At 43.9% G+C, this 15463-nt stretch overlaps 1 protein-coding gene across 1 annotated transcript in view; it reads right to left on the bottom strand.

Moving 5' to 3' along the window:
• The window catches only part of si (sucrase-isomaltase), a 155291-nt gene extending 144619 nt beyond the window's left edge, over window positions 1-10672 (bottom strand). The window contains exons 1-3 of the mRNA XM_059946950.1: window positions 10543-10672; window positions 5035-5181; window positions 4534-4625 (exon numbers count right to left, since the gene is read on the bottom strand). Coding sequence (XP_059802933.1) covers window positions 4534-4625; window positions 5035-5161 — 219 coding nt within the window. The 5' untranslated portion in view covers window positions 5162-5181; window positions 10543-10672. The remainder of the gene's footprint in view (window positions 1-4533; window positions 4626-5034; window positions 5182-10542) is intronic.
• Window positions 10673-15463: the final 4791 nt, after the last annotated feature.

Here is a 15463-nt window from a genome sequence, read left to right as displayed (position 1 = left end):
TCTTTTTGACATTTTCACAGTGAAATTAAACACAAAGTCAACAGTGAACACAAAATATTAGTGAACAGCAAATGCACGTGTAACCAGCATGAGTGCTGAACCACAACTGATGTCTGGCCGCCTCTGCTAGAGCTGCCATGTCACACCTGAGTGATGTCAGCAGTTGGTGATAAAAACTCGGTTTTTGGAGCCTTTTGGATTTCAGAATTTCTGATAAGGAATGTAGACCTGTACGTTCAATTTCTTGCATTCCTATGTGCTCTGGGGTATATTTCAGGGGAACATGCCAACCCCTCTTTGCTTTGTTTCTGTGGTTCCTTATCTGGTGAAACTCAGACCAAGTTCAAAGTATCATGAGTGATTTCAGTTCATCAGGATTCTGTTAGTTTTGCTGGCTCATTTCAGTGATCTATCTTTAGTTTTGAGTTGCCAAAGTCTCTGTGATTCCTGCACTTAACATCATTAGTTAACCCTACACAAATGTTATCTAGACTTCAGCATAGGTACAAGGTGCAGAAGCAGCCAATTAATGAAACATTGTACAAAGTAATTATGGAGCTTTTACTCAACATGCACTTACTGTTTTATGATCAAAATATGCAATATATAACCATGACTGCATCATAATCTATATTGGGTAAAGTTTTCTAATGATAAAAGGATTGTAAAATTGTGATATTAAAAAGTTATATTTTGCTCATAAAAATGCAATGCTGCAAACAGTCAGTGTCCAAGGAAAGAGAAAAATTCATTCAATTTTCAAATCCAAGATCCTTCATCAAAGCCATTTCTGATGAAGTAAATCATTCTTGAAATATTGACACAAATGCTTTTTCCACAGATGCTGCCTATCCCACAGAGTAATTCTAGTGTTTTCTGTTATTATTGTAGATTTCTTACAATTGTAGTTCTTTTACAATTTCAAAATTAAGTTTAATGAAAACACATGTAAGAGTAACATTTGCTTTGGTTACAGCATTGGGTCAAGAATATCAGATCATAATTACTGGTTCCATGTACCTTGGATAGTAGAGGTTGATTATTTTATTCCTATAAGTTGCAGATCTGTCTGTTGTTCCTTTATTTGTCCCATTGTAACTGCCCTTTCCTATGTACACAAGTTCAACCAAATAGCCTTTCTGTACAAGCCAAAATTCAGGATGATGAGAATGAAAGGTGAAAGGGGCAGGAAGTTAGGGGGCAGGACTGGTCAGGTGTGAAAAGTAGTAAGAAAACAAAATTCAATCCAATGAAGCTTGAGGATATGCATTTAAGAACGACAATTACAGCAATGATAAATTGAATGATACAAAAAAATGCTAAGCACAGATAGTTCCGGAGATGCATGACTGTTGAAATCTTATGGGTAGCAAGCTATAAAAATGTAAGAGAAGGCAGGCTATTTCTGAACTGTTGGATACATCAGTTGGGCTATAACTAAAATAATGCAAACAGGTCAAATCTCTTTACAGGAAATAATTAAGGGGGGGGGGTTTAAAGCAAATGTTGTAAGTGCTGGAAAAAAATCAGTTCTGAAACACTAGAAAGGGGATGTTTTCCTTGTCATGGAGAAATTGGAGGAAAGAGAGGAGATTTAATTGAAGCATAAATAAACTGAGAGGACTGGACAGAATGAACAGGGAGGACCTCCTTTTCTTACCCAGGAAGGCCAATACTTAAATTAACTGGTAGTAAGATTGAAGAGGAGCTTTCAATTTCTTTTCCCTCACCAAAGTATGGTATGTGTCACTTCTTGAAAAGGTAAAGGCAGAATCCCTCAATACTTTTGAAAAATGGCTAGACAACTACTTGAGGAACTTTACATATAGCTAATAAGTGATGAGCTGACTTTTTTCTATTTGTTATTATTCTGTGACTCAATGAAATTGAAAAATGTATATAATTGTAATTATTTCTTTCAGTATACAATATTTTTATATTGTTAACAGATTCATAAAAATAGTTGTTGGGAATTACACAAGTATGCTAAATGTGTAAGTCGTCAAACAGTACATCTGATTAGCAAAGAGAAAGTCTAAATATTTTGTCAAAAATAGAATGGAGCAATAAGATCAGAAGAAATATTAAAATCCATTCCATTTGGGGCTCTTATTTACCTTTATTAAGTGTTTCAATGAGATAATATATCATAAACATGAAGGATCTTCAGATGCTGGAAATCTAGAATAACACACACAGAGTGCTGGAGGAGCTCAGCAGGTCAGGCAGAATCTACTATATAGATAGGAATAGAGTCAACATTTACAGGCTGAGACCTTTCATCACAGGATGAAAGAAAAGAGGAAAAAGCCAGAATAATCTAATAGGAGAGGAGAGTGGACCATGGCAGAAAGGGAGGAAGGGGTGACAGCAGAGAAAGGTGATAGGCAGGTTAGGAGAATGGAAGAGGGAGGAGGGAAGCCAGAATGGAGATTGGAAGAAGAGAGAATGGAAAGGATGGAGAAATTATCAGAAATTTGAGAAATTATAGATTATCCAAATAGAATTTGAGGTGTTGCTCCTCCAGCCTGAGTGTGGTCTCGTCATGGCAGTAGGGACATGCCTGTATATGCCAGAAAGGGAATGGGGGTTGGCTTTTAATCAGTTGGTAACCACAAACTCCTGCTTGTTGCAGATAGAGCAAAGGTACTCAACAAAGCAGTCCCCCAATTGGACTAACAGGTGAAATGTGGCCTCACCTGGAAGGACTGTTTGGGGCCCTCTGTGGAGGTGAGGAAGGAAGTGAATGGGCAGGAAAAACACTCCTTCTGCTTGCAGAGATAAGCACCAGGTGGGAAATCAAGATTCAAGATTCTTTAATGTCATAAGGAGAACAAAATAATTGCTATTTAGGATTTGAGTCACAACAAAAAAATGTTCAAGAATAACATAATAATAATAATAATAATATATAATAAATGTAAATACACAAGATAGCTTATATACATAGACTGAGTGTATGCCCATGAAGTGACAGTAGGCTGTACATAAGGTGACTGATAGGAAACAATGTGGAGTTAATGTGTGGAGGTGTTGATCTGTCTTACTACTTCGGGAAAGTAACTGTTTTTGAGTCTGGTGGTTCTGGCATGGATGCAACATAGCCTCCTCCCTGATGAGACAAACATTCCATGAACAGCGTGTGTGGGATCCTTCGTGATGTTACTGGCCCTTTCCTGGCACCTTTCTGTATATACTGTATGTCCCTGAGGCCGGCAGGCTGGTGCCAGTGATGCGCTGGGCAGTTTTGACAAGCTGTTGTAGAGCTTCCCAGTCACTGCAGTGCAGTTTCCACACCAAGCAGAGATGCAGCGGGTCAAATTACTCTCTACTGCGCACCTGCAGAATGACAAGAGTATGGATGTGCAAAGTCCTGCTCTCTTCAGCATCCTCATAAAGCAGAGGTGTGGGCAAGCTTTAAAGTGTGTTCTGGGACCATGATGAGCACTGCCAGGAGTTTAAAACTGCCTGCACTTTCTACAGTTGTGCTGCTGATTTAAAGGGAGGAAGAGAGTGGTGGAGTCGTTCTGAAGCGCAGAGTCAGTAGGGAGGGATGAACAGTCAGGAATTCACACAGACAGTGATCCCTGCAGAAAGCGGAAGGTGGGTGGGGGTAGATAAAAATGTGTTCGGTGGTAAGGTCCTGTTAAAGATGGCGGAAATTGAGTAGAATGGGAATGTATTTTATTTCGTATCCTGAGCCTTGGCCTGACATTTCATCAAGCACTATCACTTCTTAAAAGCTATGTCAAAATTCAAAAAACCCTGTCATTTCTCACAAAGCTCTACAATTTCTCACCAACCACTGTCAATCCTTACCACTGTCAACTGTCAGCCATGCTGTGTGAACTTCACTACTGTCAACCCCACCTAGCAAAGTAATTTCTCACCACAATGCCATCCCTCATCTATCACTGCATTTCCATATTAATTCCAAGAATTTGTGCACAATTTGAAAAAAACAATGTTGTATCTTTACTCTAATTTCATATAAATATCTTCATTATTATCAGTTGACAAAGGAAAATCACACTGAAATCTACAACAAGGTCATTAGTATTCCAAGCACCATCAATCTTACCTGCTCCCATCATCAACTGCTACTGACATAAAAGGAACTTGTAAGCTTTAAAACAGCCATTTTTCAGTGAATATGTGACAACATCAGATATTCATTTATTTATGAATCAGAACCAGGAGAAATATTACTTTCAGATCTGGATTTAAAGTGAAAGATTAGCTATCTGCAATGAAAATAGATTTCAAATATCTCACTTGTATCTGTATAATAAAATGTTATACATTGCCTTTTAGATAATGTGGCATTAATGTACATCAAAGAAAGGAAACATTAACCTCAAGCATGTCTAGATATAAATATGCACTTCCAACATCAGTGAATCATTTCTGGCTAGATCCATCAAGATCTAATAATAATTGCTAGGGCTTGCAATTTTAAAGGGTACTAATTTCTTGTCTTGCACAATATCAAATGACATCCTTGTGGACAACAATTTCACAATTTAAACCAACCTTTGAAGCTCCATCTTCTGAAAAGCAGTTTATTCTATCATTATCTTGGATGGAGTATGGACAATAAGCAATGAAAGTCGTGTTTGTCTTTTCTGTGAAAGTACAGAGATTGAGCAACATGAAAATCAGCAAAAGTAATGAATCTTAAAATGTTTAATAAAAGACATAATCATGGTTTTAAATAGAACTAACTGACAATAATTAAAGAGTTGGTAAACAAATCTCATAAAGATTGAAATCCTAATTTTATTTTTCACATCAGAAATGAATTAGCTTTTCAACTAGAATTAAAATATAGATGTTGTAGAATTATACCTGGCAATATATAATGTAAATCTATTAATGTATTTTAAAATCCATCTTTGAATAGTACTCACAAAAATTCATCCTTCCTTTAAAGTTTAGACACACTATTCTCATTGTACAGCTGTTTTATTACAAGATGTTAGTTGATAAAACTAAATGATTAAAAATAGAAAATATGCATTGTTGTATTTTTACCTTCAGGAATACTGTCAGGTTGCGGTTCAGTAGCTAAGACTGCGACTAAAGCAAAGGCCACAATAGCTACCAATATGAATAAAACAATGAGCAGTATTTCCAAACTAGAGAACTTTCTTCTTGCCATTTGTCAGTAGAAAAAGAAACCTATCAAGGAAATAAATGAGAACACGTTATAACATTCTGACATTTACGTAGAGAGCAGAGGCACATTTTAATCAACTAAGAAGGTTGATAAAGGGAGGTGAAAAAATGTTCACCTCCCTTTATCCACATCATTACTTTCTGCTGTCACAATCTTAGAAAGTGCAGGGTTATTCACTGTTATGTTTAATCATCCCTTACTCCTTCTTATTTAAATTTATAATTTCTTTGGTTTAATTCAAAGCAAGAGAAGTACAAAAATAAATTATTAAAGGTAATTTGATCAATAAATCCTGAGATTGGAGTTGAAAGTTGTTACATAGCATTGAAGACATAGTTCAAGTCACCACCACAGTTCAGGTTTAAATCTAGTGGCATAGCTGTCACATCACATTGCCAAAAAAAAAAATTGCAGATGATAGAAACCTGAGATGAAAACTGAAAATCCTGGAAATACTTAACAGGTTAAGTATCATCTTAGAGAATTCAGCCTTTCAAGGCAGTAACTTTTCAGCATGTTTGTGTTAATTGAAACATTGTTGTTACTCTGAATTCAAAAGGCAGTTGGCTTCTAGAAGCAGTAACAAAATGGACAAAATAAAATTACAACACAAACAAAATGCCAGAAGAACTCAGCAGGCCAGGCAGCATCTATGAAGAAGAGTAAGCAGTTGCACTTTGAGCTGAAATCCTTCATCGGGACAGGAAAAAAAAATAAAATTTGATCTAAATTGACGCCCGCATTTCATCTGCAATTCATTGTAGATTAGACAATTTTCTATGACAATAACATTATGGTCAGGAGTTCAGGATCCTTGTCCAGGGTCCTGATTCATCTTCATCAGCAAATCCTGCGGTTGATAACGAGATCAAAGGACAGAGATTGATCTGGAGCCCAAAGGCCAAGGCTTGACAACCAAACCCAGGGTCTATGAGTCTGTAAGTCCCCTGGAGAAGTTAAAGGCCCAATGTCTGTAAGCCCATGAGTCTACTGGAAGATGGAGACAGCTCATCCTTGGGATAGAGGACTGTCTGTGCCTACATGGGTGGATAAGTGGGTAGAAGGGACATAATGTAAGCAGCTTGTCAGTAATAGCCAAAAAAAGTAATGAATCACCATGCGTGCTGAGCTCATGTTCATTCTATATAATGCAACAGGAATTCAAATAACAGTTCTCTGATCATTTTAATGATGATAGCAAGATGAATGCACAAGCTTCATTGCTAATCCAAAGACAGCTCACAACTTGATGTCTAACCTCATATTTCATGTCCCTGTGGGCTGTCAAGGCTATAAGATCCTCCCTGAAGTACCACATTTTACCAGCAACACACACAAAGTGCTGGAGGAACTCAGCAGGCCAAGCAGCATCTATGAGAAAAAACAAGTACAGTCGGCATTTCAGGGCTGAAACATCGACTGCACATTTTTCCATAGATGCTGCCTGGCCTGCTGACATCCTCCCAACATTTTGTGTGTGTGTTGCTCAGATTTCCAGCAACTGCAGATTCTCTGTTTAACATTTACCAGCTGTAGGATTGACCTTGGCTCAGTTCAGCATATTATCTACATTGTCAATCAGATTTCATATCAATCATCTACTCCATCATATGCCTGCATCACGTTTCCCATCTTGTCAAGTACCTTCTTCAGTACTGCGCCTACCTATGCTGGTATTTCTGTGGGACACTATACCACTGTTCTATCACACTCACCAGGCTAAAGGGTCTGGCTCTGTGCTATATTGCTCTATGACTCCACCGGTATCGTGTTGTAAACATAAAATAATCTTCTCTACTGTTAGCTGTAACTCCAATTTGGCATCATGCTCAAACTTATTAACAATGCCAACAACATTCTTATTCTAATCATTAATACCATTGACAAAGCACAGTGAACCCAGCACTGATTCCTGTGGCACGCTGCAGTCACTGGACTCCAGTGTAAAGGACAGCCCTCCATTACTACCTTCTGCCTCCTACCACCAAACCAATTTTACATCCAGTTATCTAACCTGAAATTAAATTTTGTATCCTCACCCTGGATCCCTTGTGATCTAACTTTCCAGACCAGCTGAGGATACGGGGCCTTGTTAAAGCCCTCACTGAGTTCCGCATAAACATCTATCACCATCCAATCCTCTTGACAGCTCTTCAAAAACTCAGGTACATTTTGTGAAATATTATTTCCCACGTACAAAGCCTTGCTGATTATCCCCAAACAGTAGTGGTCATTCAAAATGCAGAATCTCTGCATATTTTTCCATACTGAAATCCAGCTCACTAGCTCATAGTTCCCTGGCTTGCCTTTGCCACCTTTCATAAATACGGGCACAACTTTAGCCAATCTTCTAGTACTTCACCCACGGCCAACAGAGATACAAGTATCTTGGCCAGAACCCCAGAAACACCTTTCTCTGGCTTCCCACAATGTTCTCACATACACTTGGTCTCTCTACATTGTTGACTGAGAATAAAACGTAGCCAGGTCTCTTATACTGGAACACAATGGTGGCCTACTTTAAGCAATATAACACAAGAAACAGTGGAAGTACAGCAAAACTTCCGGTCTCAGTCTGGAAGAAACCCACCAGTTTGTTTGACAATCACTGATCATTTGGCCCTTGCCCCTTTCTAAAGTGGCACCATTGCTACACCGGTAAAATTTTCAACAAGCACAGATGTTCTCTCACATTGTTCCTCTAATGAGGTTCACATTGGACAATTGTTTTCTGCATCCCTCAGTGAGCCCCCAGCCCTCTTCTTCCTTCCCTCTTCAAAGAGCTTGTTACCAGTGCATTCCTTGTACTTATTCTAGTGATGATATCTCACAAGCAAAAAAAAAGGTAGTGTACGTGAAATGGAAACCAATAGATTAACATTTTATCACAATTAAAATTATCAAACATCTGATATGCCAAGCTCAAATATCAATAAATTTGCTGATGATACAACCATTGTTGGTAGAATCTCAGATGGTGATGAGAGGGCGTACAGGAGTGAGATACACCAACTGATGTTGCAGCAACAACCTTGCACTCAATGTCAGTAAGACAAACAAGCTGATTATGGACTTCAGGAAGGGTAAGACAAAGGAACACATACCAATCCTCATAGAGGGATCAGAAGTGGAGAGAGTGAGCAGTTTCAAGTTCCTGGGTATCAAGATCTCTGAGGAACTAGCCTGGACCCAGCATATCGATGCAGTTAAAAAGAAGGCCAGACAGCCACTATGCTTCATTAGGAGTTTGGAGAGATTTGGTATGTCAACAAATACACTAAAAAACTTCTACAGATGCACCATGGAGAGCATTCTGACAGGCTGCATCATTGTCTGGTATGGGGGGGGGGGTCTACACCTCAGGACTGAAAGAAGTTGCAGAGGGTTGTATATTTAGTCGGCTCCATCTTGGGCACTAGTTTACAAAGTAGCCAGGATACCTTTAGGGACTGGTGTCTCAGAAAGGCTGTGTCCATTATTAAGGACCTCCAGCATGTTACCATCAGGTGGGAGGTACAGAAGCCTGAAGGAACACACTCAGTGATTCAGGAACAGCTTCTTCCCCTCTGCTATCCGATTCCTAAATAGACAGTGAAACCTTGAACACTACCTCACTTTTTATTTTATATTATTTGTTTTTTTTGCACTATGTTTAATCTATTCAATATATCGTTACGTACCCCGTAACTGGGTGTCTTACCAGCAAAGATAGAAGCATCTGTTGGACTCTGCTACTATTATCAAAACAGTGTTTATTAGTAAAATATACAAATCAATATCAACAGTGCAAATATACAGACTATACACGTTAGCAATACTAAACCTAAAAGTGTGGGTATAATAATCAATAATAAACAAGCTCTATCGATGTATAGGGGATAATGAATTGTCATCTGGGTATATAAAGTTCAGTTCCATTCATACAGGCTGAAGTAGTTGTTGGTCGATGTGTTGTAATAGAGAGAGAGAGAGAGAGAGAGAGAGAATAGTGACAGCCAGTCAAACCGTCCTTTATGTTCTTGATCCGTTGATGTGTTGTTGTGGCCATTCAGGTATGACCCCTCTGTCCTTTAGCTAGACCGTTCTTCTGTGGTGGACTCGTCACCCAGGCAAGGGTGAACATACACACAAGCCCCCACCGGCCTCGCTATAAACACTGTGAGTTAAAATTGACCGATCCTTTGTTCGGTCTCCGATGCCCCACACCTTCTCATGGGTTCCAACACTTAAGCAATGCGTCTCCTGGTGTGTCTCTTGGTGTGTCTGAGGGGTGTCTCCCCAGACCTCACTTTTATCCCTACTCACAGGGTCTCAGGTGTCAATCAGTTTTGAATGGCTTAGCCCATCAAACCAGCCCACTCCCGCTGTCCACTGAGGAATTTTAATGAACAAAATAGTACCAAGTAAACAGCCCTCTCTGGAGCCATAAGTCTTACAGGAGTCATATTATGGTGGAACAACAAGTCTCTCTCCCCCGGTGTTATCTCTCTTTTGTCTGAAGCAAATGTTCCAGTCCCAGTATGTTTATGTTCCATCTCTTTCTCTCTCATTAGCAGCCTGGCAACAGTAATGGTTTGTAATTCTCCCAGGGGAGGGGGACATGGGCAACCCTGCACCCTTCTGCCCATCAGAACTGTTCTTCCTTCGTAACAATATGTATACTGTAATTGATTTATATATTTTTATTTTTTCTTCTATATTACGTATTGCATTGAACTGCCGTGCTAAGTTAACAAATTTCACAACATGTGCCAGTGATAATAAACCTAATCCTGATTCTTATTTCTTACATAATGACGTAAAGCAATAGCATTTCAAAATTACATGCCTAGAGCAATAATACATAAACCTTTGCACACTGGTGGAACTGGAGAAAGGGGAATTTTATTTAACACCAAAATTCAGAATCAGAACCATTATCACTGACATATGACGTGAAATGTGTTGCTTTGCAGCAGGGGTATGGTGAAAAAACATAACAATCTATAAATAACAAAAATAAAATAAGTTGTACATAAAAAAAGGAATAATGAGTTAGCGTTCATGCCCTGTTCAGAAATCTGATGGCGGAGAGGAAGAAGCCGTTCCTATGTTATTGACTGCCACTCGTCCTCCTCCCTGGTAGTTGTAATGAGAAGAGGGCAAGCAAACAGAGACACAATAGACTAAATGATTAAACAAGTGATGAAGCCCAAATCATTCAAACATTTGTTCAAAATATCCTATCCTATTAACTTAGGTAAAATAATTCTCAAGACATTGTAACAAAAAAAGACAAATTAGTTGGTGATTTGGCTGAAACCCAAGTAGAAGAACATTGATTAAATAAAACGAAATAGAAGGAGGTGAGATCTAACTCTTACTTTTGAAGAGAAGTTCTTCTTGCTCCAAACTTCATCTAGTGCTTGAGGAATGCAACTGAAGTCCAGGGACTTTGGATTTTCATTATAAATCCTCAGAAATGCTTCCTGTTACATAATGGAAATTTCACATAGAAGGAAACTATATTTAAAATCAAACAGATGAGATAAAAGTGTTAGAGAAAGATTATCTTTGCTTTTTAGTCCTGGACTTTTAAACTGATAGGAGGTTAATGTAATTACATCAATGTATTGTACACTATGTTTTATGACCTACACTCAAACATGTACAAGGAGCACTGCTTCATAAAAATGTAACTACTCAACACTTAGACTGTAAATTATTCACAGTTGGCTTTGGAATGATAAAATAAACTTGAGGTCATTGTGACTGCAAAGCAGATTATTTATAATAATAGCATACCTCATTTTTAATATGACTGTTTAAATATCTATTGTAGCCACACTTCAAAATGAACAAATTCTCTTTGGATTACTACATACACTTTAAAAATAGAGCTGTTGTAGCGGTGTGCTACACGCAGCGCTAAAATAATGACACGGAGTAGGTAAACTGCAATTAAAGAAGATTTTATTTGAACTTCATAGCCTTGCTTTAAAGCCTCCCTCATCCCGCCCTCCCCGGGCGCGAATGCTCTAAGGGACACGTACTCACAAACCCCCGCAGGCTTTTTCCCTTTGTTGCGGACCTGGCCTTTGTGCCTGCACGCTGGCTATTTGTGAGCCGGTTCGAGTGCGCTAGGAAGTGGGTCACTACATAACCCACCCCCAGAACCGGCGATACACCCCTCAATGTCCACAGTCCGGGCCGGACCCTGTTTGGGAGGTCGGCCTCTGTGCTGCGGTGCCAGAAACTCGACCGGTTGCGCCAGGTCCACATGGACCGGTTTGAGGCGGTCCACCGTGAAAACCTCCTCTCTCCCCCCAACGTCCAGCACGAACGTGGACCCATTGTTCCGGAGCACCGTAAATGGCCCCTCGTAGGGCCATTGCAGCGGTGGCCAATGCCGTCCCGTCGTACAAACACAAACTGACAGTTCTGTAGGTCTTTGGGTACACAGGTCGGGTTCTGCCCATGCTGCGAAGTGGGTATGGGGGCCAGGTTACCGAGCCTCTCGCGTAGTCTGCCCAGGACTGCTGCTGGTTCTTCCTCTTGCCCCCTTGGGGCTGGTATGAACTCCCCGGGGATGACCAGGGGTGCGCCGTACACCAACTCGGCCAACGAGGCATGCAGATCGTCTTTGGGCGCCGTGCGGATGCCGAGTAGGACCCAGGGAAGCTCCTCTGCCCAGTTGGCTCCTCGCAGGCGGGCCATGAGGGCCGACTTCAGGTGACGGTGGAAACGCTCCACTAGTCCGTTCGACTGTGGGTGGTAGGCAGTGGTGTGGTGCAGCTGAGTCCCCAAAAGGCTGGCCATAGCTGACCACAGGCTGGAGGTGAACTGGGCGCCTCTGTCGGAGGTAATGTGGGCCAGTACACCAAAGCGGGACACCCAGGTGCCGATCAGTGCCCGCGCGCAAAATTCGGAGGTGGTGTCGGTGAGCAGGACTGCCTCTGGCCATCTTGTGAACCAGCCCACGATAGTCAGGAGGTGCCACGCTCCTTGCGACACTGGCAGGGGGCCCACGATATCCACATGAATGTGGTCGAAACGCCGGTGGGCGGGATGGAACTGCTGCGGTGGGGCTTTGGTGTGCCGCTGCACCTTGGCCATCTGGCAGTGCATGCACGTTTTGGCCCATTCACTGACCTGCTTGCGGAGTCTGTGCCAAACGAACCTGCTGGAGACCATCCGGATGGTTGTCCGGATGGAGGGGTGCGCCAAGTTATGAATGGAGTCGAAAACACGTCACCGCCAAGGTGCCGGGACGACGGGATGGGGTTAGCCGGTGGCGACGTCACAGAGTAGGGTCCTCTAACCTGGGCCTACGGGGAGGTCCTGGAGCTACAAACCGGAGACTGCGGTTCTGTAACTCGGGCCTGCTGCGCCTCTGCCAGTGCCTCAAAGTCTACTCCTTGGGAAAGGGCATGAACGGTAGGGCGAGAGAGTGCATCCGCCACGACATTGTCCTTACCCGAGACGTGCCGGACATCCGTAGTGTATTCAGAGATGTAGGACAGATGGCGCTGCTGGCGGGATGACCAGGGATCGGACACCTTTGTGAACGTAAAGGTAAGTGGCTTGTGGTCCGTGAATGCAGTGAAGGGCCGACCTTCTAAGAAGTACCTGAAATGCCGGATTGCCAGGTATAGCACCAACAGTTCCCAGTCGAAAGCACTGTATTTGAGCTCAGGTGGCCGCAGGTGTTTGCTGAAAAACGCCAGAGGTTGCCAGCGCCCCTCGATGAGTTGTTCCAGCACCCCACCGACTGCCATGTTAGATGCGTCCACTGTGAGGGAGGTAGGGACGTCCATTCTGGGGTGCACTAGCATCGCGGAGTTCGCCAAGGCTTCCTTCATCTGAATGAAAGCAGCGGCGGACTCCTCGTCCCAGGTAATGTCCTTGCCCGGACCCGACATCAGGGCGAACAGGGGGCGCATGATCCGGGCAGCTGAAGGGAGGAAGCGGTGGTAGAAATTGACCATACCTATGAATTCCTGAAGGCCTTTGATCATGGTGGGTCGGGGGAAATGGTGGACCGCATCTACCTTAGCGGGCAGAGGAGTTGCCCCGTCTTTAGTAATCCTGTGGCCTAAGAAGTCAATGGTGTCGAGCCCGAACTGGCATTTGACCGGGTTGATTGTTAGACCGTATTCACTCAGCCGGGCATAGAGTTGACGGAGGTGGGACAGATGTTCCTGACGACTGCCGCTGGCTATGAGGATGTCGTCCAAATAGATGAATGCGGTCCAGGTTATGTCCCACCACGTCCATTAACCGCTGGAACATCTGTGCGGCATTCTTCAGGCCGAGTGGCATGTGGAGGAACTCGAAAAGGCCGAACGGGGTGATGAGAGCCGTTTTGGGGACGTCGCCCAGATGCATCGGGATTTGATGGTATCCTTAGATGAGGTCTACCTTGGAGAAGATCCATGCACCGTGCAGGTTTGCTGCAAAGTCCTGAATGTGCGGCACAGGGTAGCGGTCCGGTGTGGTAGCCTTGTTCAGCCTGCGGTAGTCTCCGCACGGTCTCCAGCCCCCTGTTGCTTTGGCCACCATGTGCAGGGGGGAGGCCCCTGGGCTGTCGGACCGCCAGATGATCCCCAATTCCTCCATCCTCTTGAACTCCTCCTTCACCAGTCGAAGCTTGTCCAGGGGAAGCTGCCGAGCATGGGCGTGAAGGGGTGGTCCCTGGGTCAGGATGTGGTGCTGTAATCCATGTCGGGGCATGGCCGCTGTGAACTGCGGTGCTAGAACCGATGGGAAATCCGCCAGGACCCTGGTGAAGTCGTTGTCGGACAGCGTGATGGAGCCGAGGTGTGGGGCTGGCAACTGGTCTGCACCCAGGGAGAACGTCTGAAAGGTCTCGGCGTGGACCAGTCTCTGCCTCAGCAGGTCGACCAGCAGACTGTGAGTCCGCAAAAAATCCGCACCCAGAAGCGGTTGGGCTACGGCGGCCAGTGTGAAGTCCCACGCAAACCGGCTGGAGCCGAACTGTAGCTGCACCTGACAGGTGCCATAGGTCCTTACTGTGCTGCCGTTCATGGCCCTCGGGGGGGACCCGGTTCTCTGTTGCGGGTGTCGTAACTCGTCGGAGGTAAGATGCTGATCTTGGAACCAGTGTCAACCAAAAAACGGCATCCCAACCGCTGGTCCCACACATACAGGAGGCTATCCCGAAGGCCAGCCGCCGTAGCCATCAGCGGCGGCTGGCCCTGGCATTTCCCGGGAACTGGCAGGGCGGGCAACAACAGCAGGCTTCTGCGCCCCACCGCTGGTGGTAGAAGCACCATTGTTCGTTGGGCTCCCCACCCTTGCCTCTGGGGTTAGCGGGCTCTGCGGCTGGGCCTGGACTGGTTTGCAGCTGGGAGCGTGGCCTGGTGATCTGTGCGATGGACGCCCCACTCACCTTCTTGGCATTCCACAGCAAGTCCGCCCGGGCTCCCACCTTCCGGGGGTCGCTGAAATCCACGTTGGACAGCAGCAGGCGTATGTCCTCGGGCAGCTGCTCCAGGAATGCCTGCTCAAACATGAGGCAGGGTGTGTGTCCATCGGCCAAAGACAACAACTCATTCATTAAAGCCGATGGAGGTCTGTCTCCCAAGCCACCCAGGTGCAGTAAATGGGCAGCTCGCTCACTCTGTGAGAGTCCAAAAGTCCTTAGGAGCAGGGCTTTGAATTCCGTGTATTTGCCGTCTGCTGGGGGAGACTGTACGAACTCCTCAACCTGGGCCGCTGTGTCCTTGTCGAGGGAGCTCACCACGTAGTAGTAACGTGTGTCCTCTGAGGCTATCTGCCGAACATGGAATTGGGCTTCTGCTTGCTGGAACCACAGGCGAGGTTGCAGCGCCCAGAAGCTTGGCAGTTTCAACGAAACTGCATGAACAGATGTGGCATCGGTCATCTCCGGTCCAAAAATCATTTGGACTGTCGGGGTCACCAATTGTAGTGGTGTGATATACGCAGCGCTAAAATAACGACACGGAGTAGGTAAACTGCAATTAAAGAAGATCTTATTCGAACTTCACAGCCCTGCTTTAAAGCCTCCCTCATCCCGCCCTCCCCGGGCATGGATGCTCCAAGGGACATGTACTCACAAACCCCCGCAGGATTTTTTCCCTTCGTTGCGGACCTGGCCTTTGTGCCTGCACGCTGACTATTTGTGAGCCGGTTCGAGTGCGCTAGGAAGTGGGTCGCCACACTGTTAATTTATACATCCACCAAGCAAGGGCTTCAGCACCAAGAATTTTTCAACTCAGTATTATTTTGCCACTTACTGCTGCCCAGAACTCAAAGTGAATT

This window comes from Hypanus sabinus, chromosome 2 (assembly GCF_030144855.1).
Source record: "Hypanus sabinus isolate sHypSab1 chromosome 2, sHypSab1.hap1, whole genome shotgun sequence".
NCBI classification, from domain to species: Eukaryota; Metazoa; Chordata; class Chondrichthyes; order Myliobatiformes; family Dasyatidae; genus Hypanus; species Hypanus sabinus.
This window is presented reverse-complemented; position numbering and strand designations above follow the sequence as displayed.